We start from the raw sequence: 15,144 nt of genomic DNA, 5'->3' as shown, positions 1-15,144 counted from the left end.
AATAAATGCGGTTCAGTATTAATTAACAAGTTAATAATTCAGTGAGATCAAGTGAGCTGAATGCCTAGCTAGAGGCCGCTTCAGTTCAAGTGGAATTAATGATATTAATCCACAGCTTACTCTTGACTGAACCCGTAGGGTCACACAAATAGTACGTAAACGGATCAAGTATTTAATGGCATTAAATACTCCATCTATGAATATTCGGAACCGACGGATCTTGGTTTCAGTGGGAGCTAAGATCGTCACAGGCAAGAAATGAATACACCGGAAACGATGATATTGCCGGAAACGGAAATATGGATCGTATCGGAAATATAAATATTATCCAAGTCGTAGATGTTGCCGGAAACGGAAACATGGTACGTGTCGGAAAATATTATCGGAAATGGAAATATTGCCAGAATCGGAAATATTGCCGGAAACGGAAATATTGTCAGAATCGGAAATATTACCGGAATCGGAAAATAATTCCGGAAACGGAAATATTAAATATTTGTTCGAAACGGAAATTAATTCCGGAATCGGAAATATTAAATATTGTTCGTATCGGAAATGAATTCCGGAATCGGAAAATTTAATCGGAAGCGCATCGTACGAATAAGCATCGGACGAGGCCTGCCGGACGAGGCCCAGCACGAAGCCAGGCCATCGCCCAGCAAGCCAAGCGCGCCGCACAAACAGCCACGCCAGGCCCAGCGCAAGGCCAGGCCCAGCAGGCTGCGCGCAGCGCGCAGCGCGCACAGCGCGCACAGCGCGCGCAGCGCGCACAGCGCGCGCAGCGCGCACAGCGCGCGCACAGCACGCGCAGCGCGCAGCGCGCGCAGGCGCTGAGTGGGCTGCTGCTCGCGCGCACGCATGGGGCCCATCGTGGCTGCCGTGCGTGTGTGTGCAAGTGTTTGTGTTCGTGCACGTTTCCTAAAACATGCAGAGTTCGGTTAATGATTAAATTCCTAATTCTATTTGATAAATTAATTAAATTAGAGTTCTTGTAGGATTCTAGGTTTAATTAATTTGTATCTGAATAGGATTTCGATTCCCTTTCCATACCGCTATAAATATGAGGCTAGGGCTCACAATTTATAACACAAGTTTCAAAGTATTCAAAGTGAGTTTTTGAGAGAAAAATTCAGTCACACATTTGCCTATAAAGTGCCGAAAATAATAGTACCTTAAGGGCGATTCTAGTTGGTCAATCTTAAGGCGGATCCGGACGTGCTGTGGACTATCTACGGAGGGACGACACTTGGAGTCCTAAAGACTTGTTCTTGTTCGGTTCGGGCGCAGCTAGGGAAGGCACGCAACAAAGAGTATGCATCTAATCTATGCTAAATGATTATGTGTAAATAATATGTTTTCCTGGGTTTATGGTTTTTCCGCATGATTTATGAATTGTCATATGTATCATAACCTAACAGTGGTATCACGAGCCCCTTATTATTTTCATAATCTAAATTGCATGAACATGGTTAAATATTACAAATTTGCAAGAATTAAAAGGGGTGATTAATTTTCGTAATTGTTAATTAATTGCAAATTGCGTTTATTTAATTATACGTACGCAGTTTTTCGGCAGTTTCTTCGTTACTCATCCGAATTGAGTGATTTTTGTGTCAAATCCGCATGTAAAAGGCATTCTAAAATTTTGACAAAAATAGTTTTTTTCTGCCGAACCCAGAATTCTCAAATTCGAAGCCTAACTATGACTTTTCGAAGGTTTTAGTTTTTCGAATGCAAAATTTCGTAAATTTAAGATGTTAAATTAAATATTTGCGATTCTTGTTGATAAATCTTGAATTTTTGATTGACCTACTGCATATGTTTAACAAGTTTGAATGCCTAGTCTTGTTAATTATGCAATCTAATTTGTAATTATGATTAATTTGTTGAAAATTAGAATAATTTAGAATTAATTTAATTTTCATAATTAATTGTAATTTAATTAGAAACCTATGATTAAAAACCACCATAAAAATTGTAAATTTATGATAAATTTTAAATTTTTATGACCTAGACTTGAATCCATAACAATCGGAAATCAATTGGATAATAAATTTTCGATTTTTTGCCCTAAAATTATGAAATTAATATTATTTATTAATTTGTCATTAATTTTAAATATAAATTTTAAATTTTTATGCGATTCGTTCATAAAACTTGCACGCACAAAGCAATGGACGCTTCGTGTTACCCTTAAGGGGTGTTGTATAATGCGGGCATGCGACGACGAGCAAGGGAGCTCGTCGCCCGTGCGGCACGAATGCAATGAGCAAGGGCGTAGTGCACGAGCACAAGGCAGCAGCCCTGCCTTGTGTCGTGTGCCACGAGCAATGGACGAATGGGCATGGGCGAAGGGCGAGCCAAAGCAGTCGCGTGTGGGCAGCAAGCGAGCTGCGCCACAACGCGCGCTGCCTCGCACAAGAGCGCGCAGCCTCGCGCGCAGCGAGCGCAAGCTCGCGTGCCACGAGCGCTGCGCCTAGCATTGCTCGCGCGCACAGCGAGCGATGTCGCCCGCCCAGCGAGCGATGTCGCGCGCCCAGCGAGCGATGGCTCGCGCGCCCAGCGAGCGATGGCTCGCGCGCCCAGCGAGCGATGTCGCGCGCCCAGCGAGCGATGTCGCGCGCGCACTGCGAGCGATAGCCCGCGTGCGATGAGCGCTGGCGCGCGCAGCGAGCACCAATGCGTGCGGAGGCTTGCGATAGGGATGCAGCAGCTATGCGACGAGCGCATGGGCTGCGCGCACATGGCCAGCAATGGCTGTGTGCGTGCGGCCCATGGGCATGCAACGCGTAGGGTGTTTGCGTTACGATTAGATCGTTTTGAATGTTTAATTTGAAAATTTCAGTTCACGTAATTTTAATTAATTTTAAAATTAATAATTTAAATTATTTTCTTGGATTTTAATTTTGAATATTATAATTATAATAAATGTTATTTATTCTAATTATTTTACTAAAATTAAAATCATGAATTAATTTAAATACGACTGAAATTAAATTAAACTTTTTGGATTCAATTATAAATTTATATGAGCTTTAAATTTTAATTAAATTTGTATGTTTCCGGTTAGACTAGAAATACATTTTTATGTTTAAAATTGGTAAAGCATATGAATTTATTGGTTTAAGTGGGAGCGCTTTTTAGTCATAAACTCTTGATTAGGTCTACAAATCCTTAAGGTTAAAACAACTTGATTAGAATTAATAAGGACTGAATAATTGGTAGATTATTGGTGCCCTTGATTAATTGCTGCAAATGTTTACGTGATGCATAATGTGTTTTACTAACCAGCTATGTGGGCCATTCATGATAATGAATGGGTGAATGGTATATATTGTATATGTACTGTTTTGCAGGTTATGAAGTGACTAGTATGGCCCAAATAGGATAGAAAATATTGTCTGCGTACCATTAATTTGAATGTAATTGGTCTAAAGTACCAAAAGTTATTTTTCAATTCAAATATGGTCTGCGAACCATCAAATAGTTGTAATTAGTTATAGCTTATCCTATTTGAAGAAAATGGTGCCTCCCACGGAGATTTTCAAGACGGACTTTGAAGTTAAAGCTTCAAGATGAAGTCGGGCCATACTAGATCACATTTATCTTATGCATGCTTTAAGTTATTTATTGCTTTAAATATGTCTTAAAATGCATGAGATCAAAAGCTTGATTATGTTGCATGATTAAGGATTTTAGTTCACTTAAAATCTAACCAACATAGTAAGAGCTTTAAGTTCCAAACTTAAAAATTGAGTTAAAAGGTGCCATGCCAAAATATACACTTGCTTGGATATCCTTTACATCAATCTAGTAATAGTTTTCGCTCAGCGAGGTGTTACTTATTGGTCCTAAAGGGGCAAGGTACACAAATAATTGTGAGTACACGTTAGTTTTGGTGAAACTCAACGATATAAGTAAGGAGTCCTTTTATGTCGTGGCAAAATCGATAGGTTTACCTAATAAGTTCTTAGACGTACCTATCAACCAAGAGTAGTTTCTAGACTATTAGCAAAAGGCTTTTGCTTACCTAAAATGTTTTAGGATTAAGTCGACAAACTGTGCTTAGTTCTTCAATGATTTTAGGGTCTTGGAATCATTTTATTCACACCTGCCGGAACACATAATTCGAATAAAATGCTAATAACTTGTTTGAATTGCATGGTTGCTTTAATTTCAAGTTATTATTCATGATTAAATGTTTAGACTTTGCATGCTTCAATGTATGTTTTAATTATTGTTTATAATTAAATATCTTGCACTGCAATAAATCCTTTTAGAAAGGTAACAGTAAATTTCCTCGATTGGTAGTGAATCCAAGAACGATTCACGGAAATGAGAGAAAGTGAGCAATTTAAAATGTACGTTTCTTATAGCGACTTTTATGGTTGTTTTCGAGTATCAAAGTCGAATGGAAAACCGATTGGTGCTTGTGAATTCAAAATACAATGTGGTTTTGAGATCATAAAGCATTGAGTTTAAACGCTCAGCTTTACCAATGGTTAACAACCTAAAATCCTTTTTCCATTTAATTCTCGAATGAGTCTAGTTCCTAGACATTCGAATAGATCGATGCTTAGAGAACTTTAGAAGCTTCTGGTAAGATCATCTAGTTGAAACAGAATATTCAACATAAATTAAAATGGTAAAGAACCTTGTTGGTGACATTGGACATGTCTAACAAAGTATAAAAGTCAACACTAAAGAATTCAATTCTTAAGACTATAAGAAAGGGTACAAGAAATAGGAAAACGAGGAACAAATGAAAGGAATTTACGATTCCGTTTCTACCTATAAGTTTATGTTTAAAGAGAAGTGACCTAGCAATCAAACTTCTTTGGTATCATATACCGCTTGAGGTTCTTACTTCGGTAATAACTCAAACAATGGAAGCTAGGATACACTAATGACCTACAAGTGGGAAATGAAGCATGGCAATGCTACATTAGCTGTAGGGTCATCTAAATTTGTTTTAAGTCCTTTTAAAGGCTGGAACTTAATGGCTATTTTGTTCCATAATCAGCATACCTAAATTTCTGCTTCAAACACAGAAAGACTCACATTCAAAGAAAAACAAAAACAATGTTTGTTTGTTTATTTGAATGAAATGGTCAATTACAGGTTGAGTCAATATGCTTGATTAAAACAAACAACTCTTTAAAGAACTTTACTAGGTTCAAATCAACCCCTTGATTTGAGTTCCACAAATCTTTGGCATTGTTGCTTAGACCATATCAACAAGTTAACATTCATAAGCTCTATTTTGATGGACTTCTGAAAGTTGATTGATTTCTAGATCATTTTAAGACAACTAGTCTTACTTGTTGAAAGTAACAAAAGATATGAACTATTGTTAGAACGCCTAGACAATGGAGTTCAAAGCTAAAGAAAGATTTTATGACTTTATTATTTCACATGGATTTGAGTGAATATAGGTTTATTTACTCAAATGTGATATAAGTTGAATCTGTTTGGCTAGTTCAAAGATTCAGAAGTATAAAATCCACTTGGCAAGAAATCATAAAGATCTAGGTTAGATCATGTTGATGATTACTTGAGACCAAATATGATCATCAATGATTGTGTGTTGTAATTTCACAATCTAGGTCCATAAGATATGGCATAATCAAAGTCAATTAGTACTTGATTCGATCAATGATGGATCATAAAGACTTTTCCTATAATTTCTAAAACAAAATGCTCAACTACCACCAAACTAAACCAAATTCGTCAAAGCTATTGAAAAGTAATTTCAGAATAACTTTTCATAAAATATCTAGAGAGTTGCAAAACTCAGTGGGAGCTTAGTGTTTGTCATTCGACAAACTAAGGCCCAAGTATAGATATATGTTTCATTGTGATTTATTCAAATGAGACACAAGGGTATTGTTTCTACCACAAATTTTTGAGAACATAATGTTTGTTTGCTCGAAATAATGTCCTTTTGGAGATTCGTTTCCAAAATGACAAGTGGGAGAAAATAGACCTCGAAAGTCTTCGAGGCGAACAACAAACATAAACGGACATTCCGGAGGCTTTTCGAAGTGCTTCAGAAAATCCGAACTTATTCTTTAAGGACTTTAGAAGTGGCTTTAAAGAATAGACATCTCTTAGAAGACTTCACAAGTGCTTCAAGGAGAACAGAATATTCAAAGGACTTTCAAGTGGCTATTGATATTCTATTGTTTGATGTTCTATACCCAAGTAGGCATAGAATTCAAGTCACTGAAACTATGAGATTCTTCTATTAAATAGTGAAGAAACATAGAGATCAGGTCAATGAAACTATGAGATTCTTCTATTAAATAGTGAAGAAACCTACAACTTGCAGTCAAACTATTATCATATAGATTAATGAGTTTATGACTTGTAAGAAAGCTATGACGAAATATAGATTCCCTAAAATGGTTAGAGGCCATATATAGACTATATGTTTAATTGGTTAAAGGCCATAAAACATACTCAATGTTTTGATGACAAAATTGAAATTTTATTGATTTGCAAGAATAGTTTCACACCTATTGGTTGCAAGTTTGTTTTAAGGATAAAAACCATCAAACATGGAATTGTGTTCACACACAAAGCTAGATTAGTTGCTAAAGGTTACAAGCAAATTCATGGTGTGAATTGTGTTGAAACCTCATGCATAATCGTAATGCTCAAGTCTATAATTCAAGCAATGATTGCATATTGGTACATATAGCAATTGGATGACAAAACGTATTCCTCAATCAAATGTTGGAATAAACTATGTACATGGTATGTCATAGGATTTGTGGATCCAAATAAATGCTTGAAAAAGAAAGCTAGCTTATGAAATCTAAGTACAGATTTAAGAAAGCAATTGGGAATTAGAAATGTATTTTAGTGAAGCTAATAAGTATTTTAGTTTCATAAAATGTACATGATTCTTATAGATATATAAGAAGTTTAGTGGGAGTACATAAAAACTTAATTGGTCCTATGTGTATCACACACATATCTCTCTATTGTAAAATAACATTCAAATGCTAATGACTTAGATTTGAGATTATTCATCAATGATGGACCATGGCGAAACTTAGTACATACTGGGTATTAAGATCTATTTACAAAGATCTTATGATATTGTTTTGGATTAAGTAATGGCATTTACTAAATCAAACACGAAAGACTCCATTGGAGATATTCGACCCATATGAATAAATCTAAGTAAAGGATGTTTGAACTATGTATAAGCATTTACTAAGTTAAACATCAAAGAATCTAAGTAAGATTCTTAAACCTATATTATATGTCAAAGAATTTAGCTGAATTTAGTATCTACTGAAACTAGATAAGCTAAAGTTACATGAATAGAATTCAATTGGGAATTATTCTGCAAAAGAATTTATCATGTATGATATAATATGAGGATCGCCAAAAACGTATCGTATGACTTTAGGCATGACGAACATATACCAATCTCTATTGATCTAAGTGAAGATCAACTAGATTGAGATCAAGAATACTTATGGTACTTGAAATGGTACATAGGAATAGTTCTTGATTCAAGGAAATAAAGATATGCTAAATATTGATGCTACACGCATAAACACTGGCAAAGGATCAAGCAAGACCCTTTGGAGTTAACCATTGATAAGGACGAGCTATAGAGCATCGTGTTTTGAAATGGCAACATGGGTTGGAGACCATGAGTTGTTGCGTGGGAAATTAAAATAATAATTTCTATGTTCTAAGATATAGTTGGAGAGTCTTCCACATATCTATGAACTGCTTGGATAGGTAAAACCAAACAAAGCATCACTAGCAACCTATACAGTTGAAGTAAAAGTAATTATTGCCTAAGAAGCAATAAAACAGGGTTGTTTAAAGAGTTCTTCACTGAACTTGGGAAGATCACCTATCTGCTGGCTTGATGGTTCTTCATTGAAAAATGCGTAGAACCACTCTTGAAGCAAGAAAAACGTCTGCTAACTTGATGATTCTTCATTGCAAAATGCGTAGAACCACTATCGAAGTAAGAAAGACAAGATCACATAATAAACAAACTCAAAAGATCTTATCATCATATCTCGAAGAACATTCGATGAAAAGGATATTAAGATTGGCAAAGCATGATAACTAAACCTATGCAACAAGTGAGAAGCAACACTCACGTTGTAGCACTGGAAATCAAACATAGCTTTGAATTCCATGAAATGTTTTAAAGATGGGTTAGAGGCCCATGGTTGTAAAACATTGGGGTTGAACATTTATCATGTATGAAATGTATTTTCATATTCCATTTAATCTTGGTTTAGTATTAAATGATGAGTCCCTTCAATTTGACAATATATTCAAGATAGACTGTCAGGACCAGTCCTGTGACTAAGAAATGTCTATCAAGTGAACTTGAATGTCAAAAGTTGAAAATGGTCCCTAGTCGGAGTTTTCTATAAAATTGGACGCATAGAAAACGTTAGACGACTAGAATGCAAGATGACTAGTAGTTCTGTTTCTTGAACTATGTGGACATGGCAATGTCATAATCATTTGCATAGATACTTACTTTGGGAAGACTAGTATCGGACAAGACCTATGAAACTTTACTGTAAGAGATGAAAATCTGTCATAAGTAAATTTCATTAAAATTATTAGACACTAAATCCTCAATACCTGAGTGATTTGAGATTACTTGTTTGAGAACTGGTTGCTTTGACGTTGACCAACCGTCGCACCGTAAAAGGAGGCTATAAAGGCAACGCTCAGGTAATCACCTATCAAACGAAGTCTAATCTCAAGATCGCAAGATTGGGATTGTCCTCCCATAAATCGGGATGAGATGCTTAAAAGTTGTACAAGGCCACTCGGAGAGCTAGAAACTGTGAAATGCATGGCCGTGCTCGGATGAATCATAGGCTATGATTATCTGTTTATTTGATCAGTTGAACTCTGAAACCGAGGAACACCTCTGGACATAATAAGGATGACAACTCTTACCTTATGTTCAAGAGCAAGCATCGAGCGACAAAGGAATTAGGAAATGCACACTTGTCCCTAAGGACAAGTGGGAGACTGAAGGAAATAATGCCCTTGGTCCAAGTATGCATTCTATGTTAAGTCTAATAAATGCGGTTCAGTATTAATTAACAAGTTAATAATTCAGTGAGATCAAGTGAGCTGAATGCCTAGCTAGAGGCCGCTTCAGTTCAAGTGGAATTAATGATATTAATCCACAGCTTACTCTTGACTGAACCCGTAGGGTCACACAAATAGTACGTAAACGGATCAAGTATTTAATGGCATTAAATACTCCATCTATGAATATTCGGAACCGACGGATCTTGGTTTCAGTGGGAGCTAAGATCGTCACAGGCAAGAAATGAATACTCCGGAAACGATGATATTGCCGGAAACGGAAATATGGATCGTATCGGAAATATAAATATTATCCAAGTCGTAGATGTTGCCGGAAACGGAAACATGGTACGTGTCGGAAAATATTATCGGAAATGGAAATATTGCCAGAATCGGAAATATTGCCGGAAACGGAAATATTGTCAGAATCGGAAATATTACCGGAATCGGAAAATAATTCCGGAAACGGAAATATTAAATATTTGTTCGAAACGGAAATTAATTCCGGAATCGGAAATATTAAATATTGTTCGTATCGGAAATGAATTCTGGAATCGGAAAATTTAATCGGAAGCGCATCGTACGAATAAGCATCGGACGAGGCCTGCCGGACGAGGCCCAGCACGAAGCCAGGCCATCGCCCAGCAAGCCAAGCGCGCCGCACAAACAGCCACGCCAGGCCCAGCGCAAGGCCAGGCCCAGCAGGCTGCACGCAGCGCGCAGCGCGCACAGCGCGCACAGCACGCGCAGCGCGCAGCGCGCGCGGGCGCTGAGTGGGCTGCTGCTCGCGCGCACGCATGGGGCCCATCGTGGCTGCCGTGCGTGTGTGTGCAAGTGTTTGTGTTCGTGCACGTTTCCTAAAACATGCAGAGTTCGGTTAATGATTAAATTCCTAATTCTATTTGATAAATTAATTAAATTAGAGTTCTTGTAGGATTCTAGGTTTAATTAATTTGTATCTGAATAGGATTTCGATTCCCTTTCCATACCGCTATAAATATGAGGCTAGGGCTCACAATTTATAACACAAGTTTCAAAGTATTCAAAGTGAGTTTTTGAGAGAAAAATTCAGTCACACATTTGCCTATAAAGTGCCGAAAATAATAGTACCTTAAGGGCGATTCTAGTTGGTCAATCTTAAGGCGGATCCGGACGTGCTGTGGACTATCTACGGAGGGACGACACTTGGAGTCCTAAAGACTTGTTCTTGTTCGGTTCGGGCGCAGCTAGGGAAGGCACGCAACAAAGAGTATGCATCTAATCTATGCTAAATGATTATGTGTAAATAATATGTTTTCCTGGGTTTATGGTTTTTCCGCATGATTTATGAATTGTCATATGTATCATAACCTAACAGATTACCCCTCAAAAAAAAATGTTGATTGATTACTTTATAAATCAATTTTCGTGTGGCTAGTAATTCAATTGTTTCTCAATCAAACATGGAAGAAGTGGCACTGATTATGTTCTCATCTACTCATCTTCCACTGATGCTCAATCACACAATGTGGTTTACTTATACTACCTCCATTCTTGACGTCATACTTTATTAATGTAAATACATAGCTAAGGAGGTGTTGAAAAATATGAATTGAACCATACTTTATCATTCTTTTCTTACAACATTTCACTTTTTACACACTTATTTCTTACTTTTTAATCATTTATCTTGGTTTTTGTGATTTGTGTAAGTGTCCTTATTTCGAAACGGGTGGAGTATCTATAACACGTACATATCGATTCCAGTTAGTAATTAATCTCCCAATTAGTTTAGTTGATTATTTGATTTAGTAGCTATTCTCGTCCTTTGGGTTGTCGTAATTCAGATTTCTCAAATTCTTATAAACATGTGTTGTACAATAAATATTGTACACCATAATAAAAGTTAACTTAAAATGCTTATAAGTTACCAAATATAGGTAAAAGTTATCTAGTTTTTAATGATAATTTTTTTCATTTAATAAGACTTATTCCTTCAAAACCAATAATAATGTATAAATGTAAATATTTAACCCTTTAAATTTTTTATCCTCATTTCTTTTCATAATAAAAAAGTTAATAAAAACATATTAAAAGTTACATAAACCATGGTAAAAGTTATCCCGCTCTACAATATACTTATTGCACACTTTGTTCGTACAAGACTTTTTGTTCGGATATCCTGAAACCCTTATAATTTTATCCCTATTATAATTAAGAGGGATAAAATCATTAATCATAGTTATTGGCTGAGACAAAAAGTAAATTATGTTAAAAAAAAATAAAAAAAAAAAAGTAAATGTATATTTGCTTATGTTGTTATCTTGTGTATTGTAGATGTATTTCTATTTTTGGTAAATAGTCGTGATCTAGCTTTTGAGGGAAAAGATTAGTGCATATATTAATCAATAGACAACTTGTCCATAAGTACATAGGAAGAAACCTCTACAGGGCAGTGGTTTTCCCAAACTTGTTCAAAACCGAACGACATTAATCTAGCAAGGTGATGGGCAACGTAGTTACCATCCCTTCTAACATGAGACCAACTAACATAATCAAAAGAAGAGCTAAAATAAAAAACATCATCCAAGATGGAATCTAAATCAGAGAAGTAAGTGGACGCTTTTGATAACCGAGACATGAGCCCTTGACAATCACCTTCAATAATAACCTTCCGCAAGCCGTACTTTCTTGCCAACTTAACAACTACCAGGACAGCCCTGCCTTCAGCCAGCTCAGGGGGGCACTCTCCTCGTGTGCGACGAGTTGCTGCAAACAGTACAGCCCCATCCGAGTCTCTCGCCACCGCTCCCAAACCACTCCAGCCATTGACACTCAGTGAAGCATCACAGTTCACTTTAATGAATCCTTCAGGTGGTGCACTCCATACTCTTGCACTACGGCCTGCAGATTTACGGACCGCTCCATAGATTCTCTTGGAATACTTACCATGGTCCTCCACTAATCTCGTCACTGTATCTCGCACAAGAAAATGTGGGACTTCTTTGTCATTGAAGACCTTCTCGTTTCTTCTGCCCCAAATCCACCATAGTAGCACGACACCACGCTGTCTAGTCACCTCCTCTAATTCTTACCAACGAACCAGGGTGTCTTTGAAGTCTTCCTCATTATCTCGGAAAACTAGACTCTCACACCCACACTCTCTCCACAGGTCGCGGACAGCAGGGCATAGGAACAATCCATGGTTTACCGATTCGGGAGCCTATGGACAAAGGTCCGTGTCAAGCATATGTCTTCGGTGAAGGAGCGCACGAGTAGCAAGAGAACCAGTACAGACTCTCCATAGCATATGCCTCACCTTTGGGGTTGTATAAAAATTCCAGATTAGAGACCAGGCTTCATGATATGCATCAAAATTCCATGACTTCCCCAACATATATGCAATTTTAACTGAGTAAAGGCCATTGTTCGAGTACGCCCATGTGAGACAGTCAAGGGGAGAACGACAACTCAGCGGGATTTCCATGATACACTTCACATCGCGCTCGTTAAACGCCTCGGTGAGCAGCTTGTAGTCCCGCTCCATGAGATCTTTGTGAACAAGATCGCTGACAAGGGAGATGTCATCTCTTTTTGGTCATAAAATAAAGCATCCCTGCTCATCAGTAAACCAAGGATCTTCATACACATTCACCTTCTCACCATTGCCTATCCGCCAAATAAGACCCTCTTTGACTAGAGACTTCGAGCTCCATATACTGCGCCATGAGTAACTGCCATTGAGACCAAGGGCTGCATCCAACAAATCATCATGAGGGAAATATTTATTTTTCATGACTCACCCAAAAAGAGACTCGAGATCGGAAATTAAATGCCAAGCTTGTTTACCAAGCAAGGCCTCATTAAAAACAACCATGTCTCGAAACCCCATGCCTCCTAGACACTTTGGAGTACACATCGTATCCCAATTTTTCCAATGAACTTTCCTTTGCGAACCGGAGCTCCTCCACCAAAATCTTGTTGTCATAGACCTAATCTCATCAATAATGCTGCACGGTAGCTTGTACACGCCCATAAGGTAAGTCGGGATAGCTTGAATAACTGACTTAATAAGCACCTCTTTCCCTGCCCTCGAGAGAAGTTTCTCCTTCCACCCTTGTAATTTCTTCCAAATGCGGTCCTTAAGAGTGGCAAAGACAGACTTTTTGGACCTACCAATAATGGTAGGGATTCCCAAGTACTTCGCGTGAACCTGTACTAATCTCATCTTCATCAAATCCACCAACTCATTTTGTTTTGACAAACATACGCCTTTGCTAAAAGAGACCTCCTACTTTTCATAGTTAATTTTCTGACCGGAAGCTGCTTCGTATACGTTGAGTATATCAACTATCTTAGAGCATTCACTTCGGTTGGCTCTAGCAAAAAGAAAACTGTCATCTGCAAAAAAGAGGTGAGAAATTTTCGGACCGTTGCGGCTGGCACCGGCTCCATGAATAAGCCTTTCATCCGAGGCCTTCCGAATCATACCAGAAAAAGCGTCTGCAATCATAATAAATAAATACGGTGATAGGGGGTCACCTTGGCGCAGTCCCCGAGAGGGGTTGACCAAGCCACAGATGTTTCCGTTAACGAGGAAAGAATAAGACACCGTCGATACGCACTCCATAATCACCCTAACCCAACTGCTATCAAAGCCAAGTTTCAAAAGAAGCTTTTCCAAGAAAACCCATTCAACTCTGTCATACGATTTACTCATGTCAAGTTTCATTGCAATAGTCCCCTTTTGCCCTTTACTCCGTTTCTTCATAGTGTGGAAAAGTTCCATAGCAATAAGGGCATTGTCAGTAATAAGTCTTCCTGGAACAAAGGCGCTTTGATTTTCAGAAATAATACCCGGGAGAATGGTCTTGAGCCTCATCACAATTGCCTTAGATACAATTTTATAAAAAAAGTTACAATGTGCTATGGGTCTGTACTCCGCAATGGAGGTGGGTGACTTGATTTTGGGGATTAAAGCCACATTTGTATCATTAATTGCCCTAGGAGAGCACTGACCATGCAAAATACTACACGCGTGTCTCGTAACGTCGTCTCCCACAATGTGCCAAAATGTTTGGTAAAAGATGGCGTGAACTCCGTCAGGACCCGGAGCCTTGCAAGGGTGCATTGTGCATATGGCCGCGTAGATTTCCGCCTTGTCAAAAGGTCGCATAAGAAGCTCATTATCTCTTGGAGTAACTACTAGGTGGACTGCATTAAGAACTTCATTGCAAGCTTCAGTGGATGGGATAGAAGAGGAAAAGAGCTCCTCATAATAATGTTGGATAATATCTTCAATAATATCCTCCTCAACCTGCCAGTAGCTGTTAGAGTCCATAAGAACCTTTATTTCATTTCGCTTACGACGTTGAGAGGCCTTGTGATGAAAATACTTTGTGTTACGGTCCCCGTCTTGAATTTCCGACACCCGGGAAGGCAAATACCAATATGCCTCCTGTTTATCCAAGAGCTCTTCTAGTTTCTGCTCCAGCCCCGAACACTCAGAGATGCTAGCCTCCGAAACCTCCCTCCCTTGAGCTGCCTTAAGAGGTTTATCTACCTCATGAATTTGCTTCCCTGAGTTTTCGAACTTGCTACCATTCCACCCCTTAAGCGCCTCTAGCATCAGCTCAAGCCTCGACATTATAGGTCCCCCATCTGAGTTAATCCATGACTCCTTTACCACAGCCTCGCATGAAGTATCAAGTAGCCAAGCAGTCTCGAACTTGAAGGATTTCTTGAAGGAAATATGTCCTTCACCCAAGGTGCATTAAGTCTTATACCAAGGTTCAGATTAATTGCGAACAATTAATTCAGTGAGATCAAGTGATCGGAACAGCTAGCTGGAGCAATGCTTCCGATCACTGAGTTCTAATGAATATTAAGCTCACAACTTACTCTTGACTGAACCTACAAGGTCACACCAATGGCATGTGACAGATCACCGGATTAAATGAATCGGAAATTCATTCAATAGCTTTTCGGGAATTAGTTCGGAAAAACATAATATACGATATGACGTTGGATCGGAATCGTATATCGTATCGCGAATATTCGTAAGCT

At 38.2% G+C, this 15,144-nt stretch overlaps 1 protein-coding gene across 1 annotated transcript; it reads right to left on the bottom strand.

Moving 5' to 3' along the window:
- Positions 1-12,676: 12,676 nt before the first annotated feature.
- Positions 12,677-13,306, bottom strand: LOC130471484 (uncharacterized mitochondrial protein AtMg00310-like). Its single transcript, XM_056841656.1, has 2 exons — positions 12,928-13,306; positions 12,677-12,831 (listed from the first exon to the last, which is right to left on the bottom strand). Exons 1-2 carry the CDS (start codon positions 13,304-13,306, stop codon positions 12,677-12,679), a joined length of 534 nt encoding a protein of 177 aa, XP_056697634.1.
- Positions 13,307-15,144: the final 1,838 nt, after the last annotated feature.

Source organism: Spinacia oleracea, chromosome 4 (assembly GCF_020520425.1).
Source record: "Spinacia oleracea cultivar Varoflay chromosome 4, BTI_SOV_V1, whole genome shotgun sequence".
Taxonomy (NCBI): Eukaryota; Viridiplantae; Streptophyta; class Magnoliopsida; order Caryophyllales; family Amaranthaceae; genus Spinacia; species Spinacia oleracea.
This window is presented reverse-complemented; position numbering and strand designations above follow the sequence as displayed.

Coding starts and splice junctions, on each gene's coding strand:
- LOC130471484 (XM_056841656.1), bottom strand. CDS start 13,306: ATGAGATTAGTACAGGTTCACGCGAAGTACTTGGGAATCCCTACCATT. Junction 12,832..12,927: donor TTTTAATGAGGCCTTGCTTG/GTAAACAAGCTT, acceptor TGTTGGATGCAG/CCCTTGGTCTCAATGGCAGT.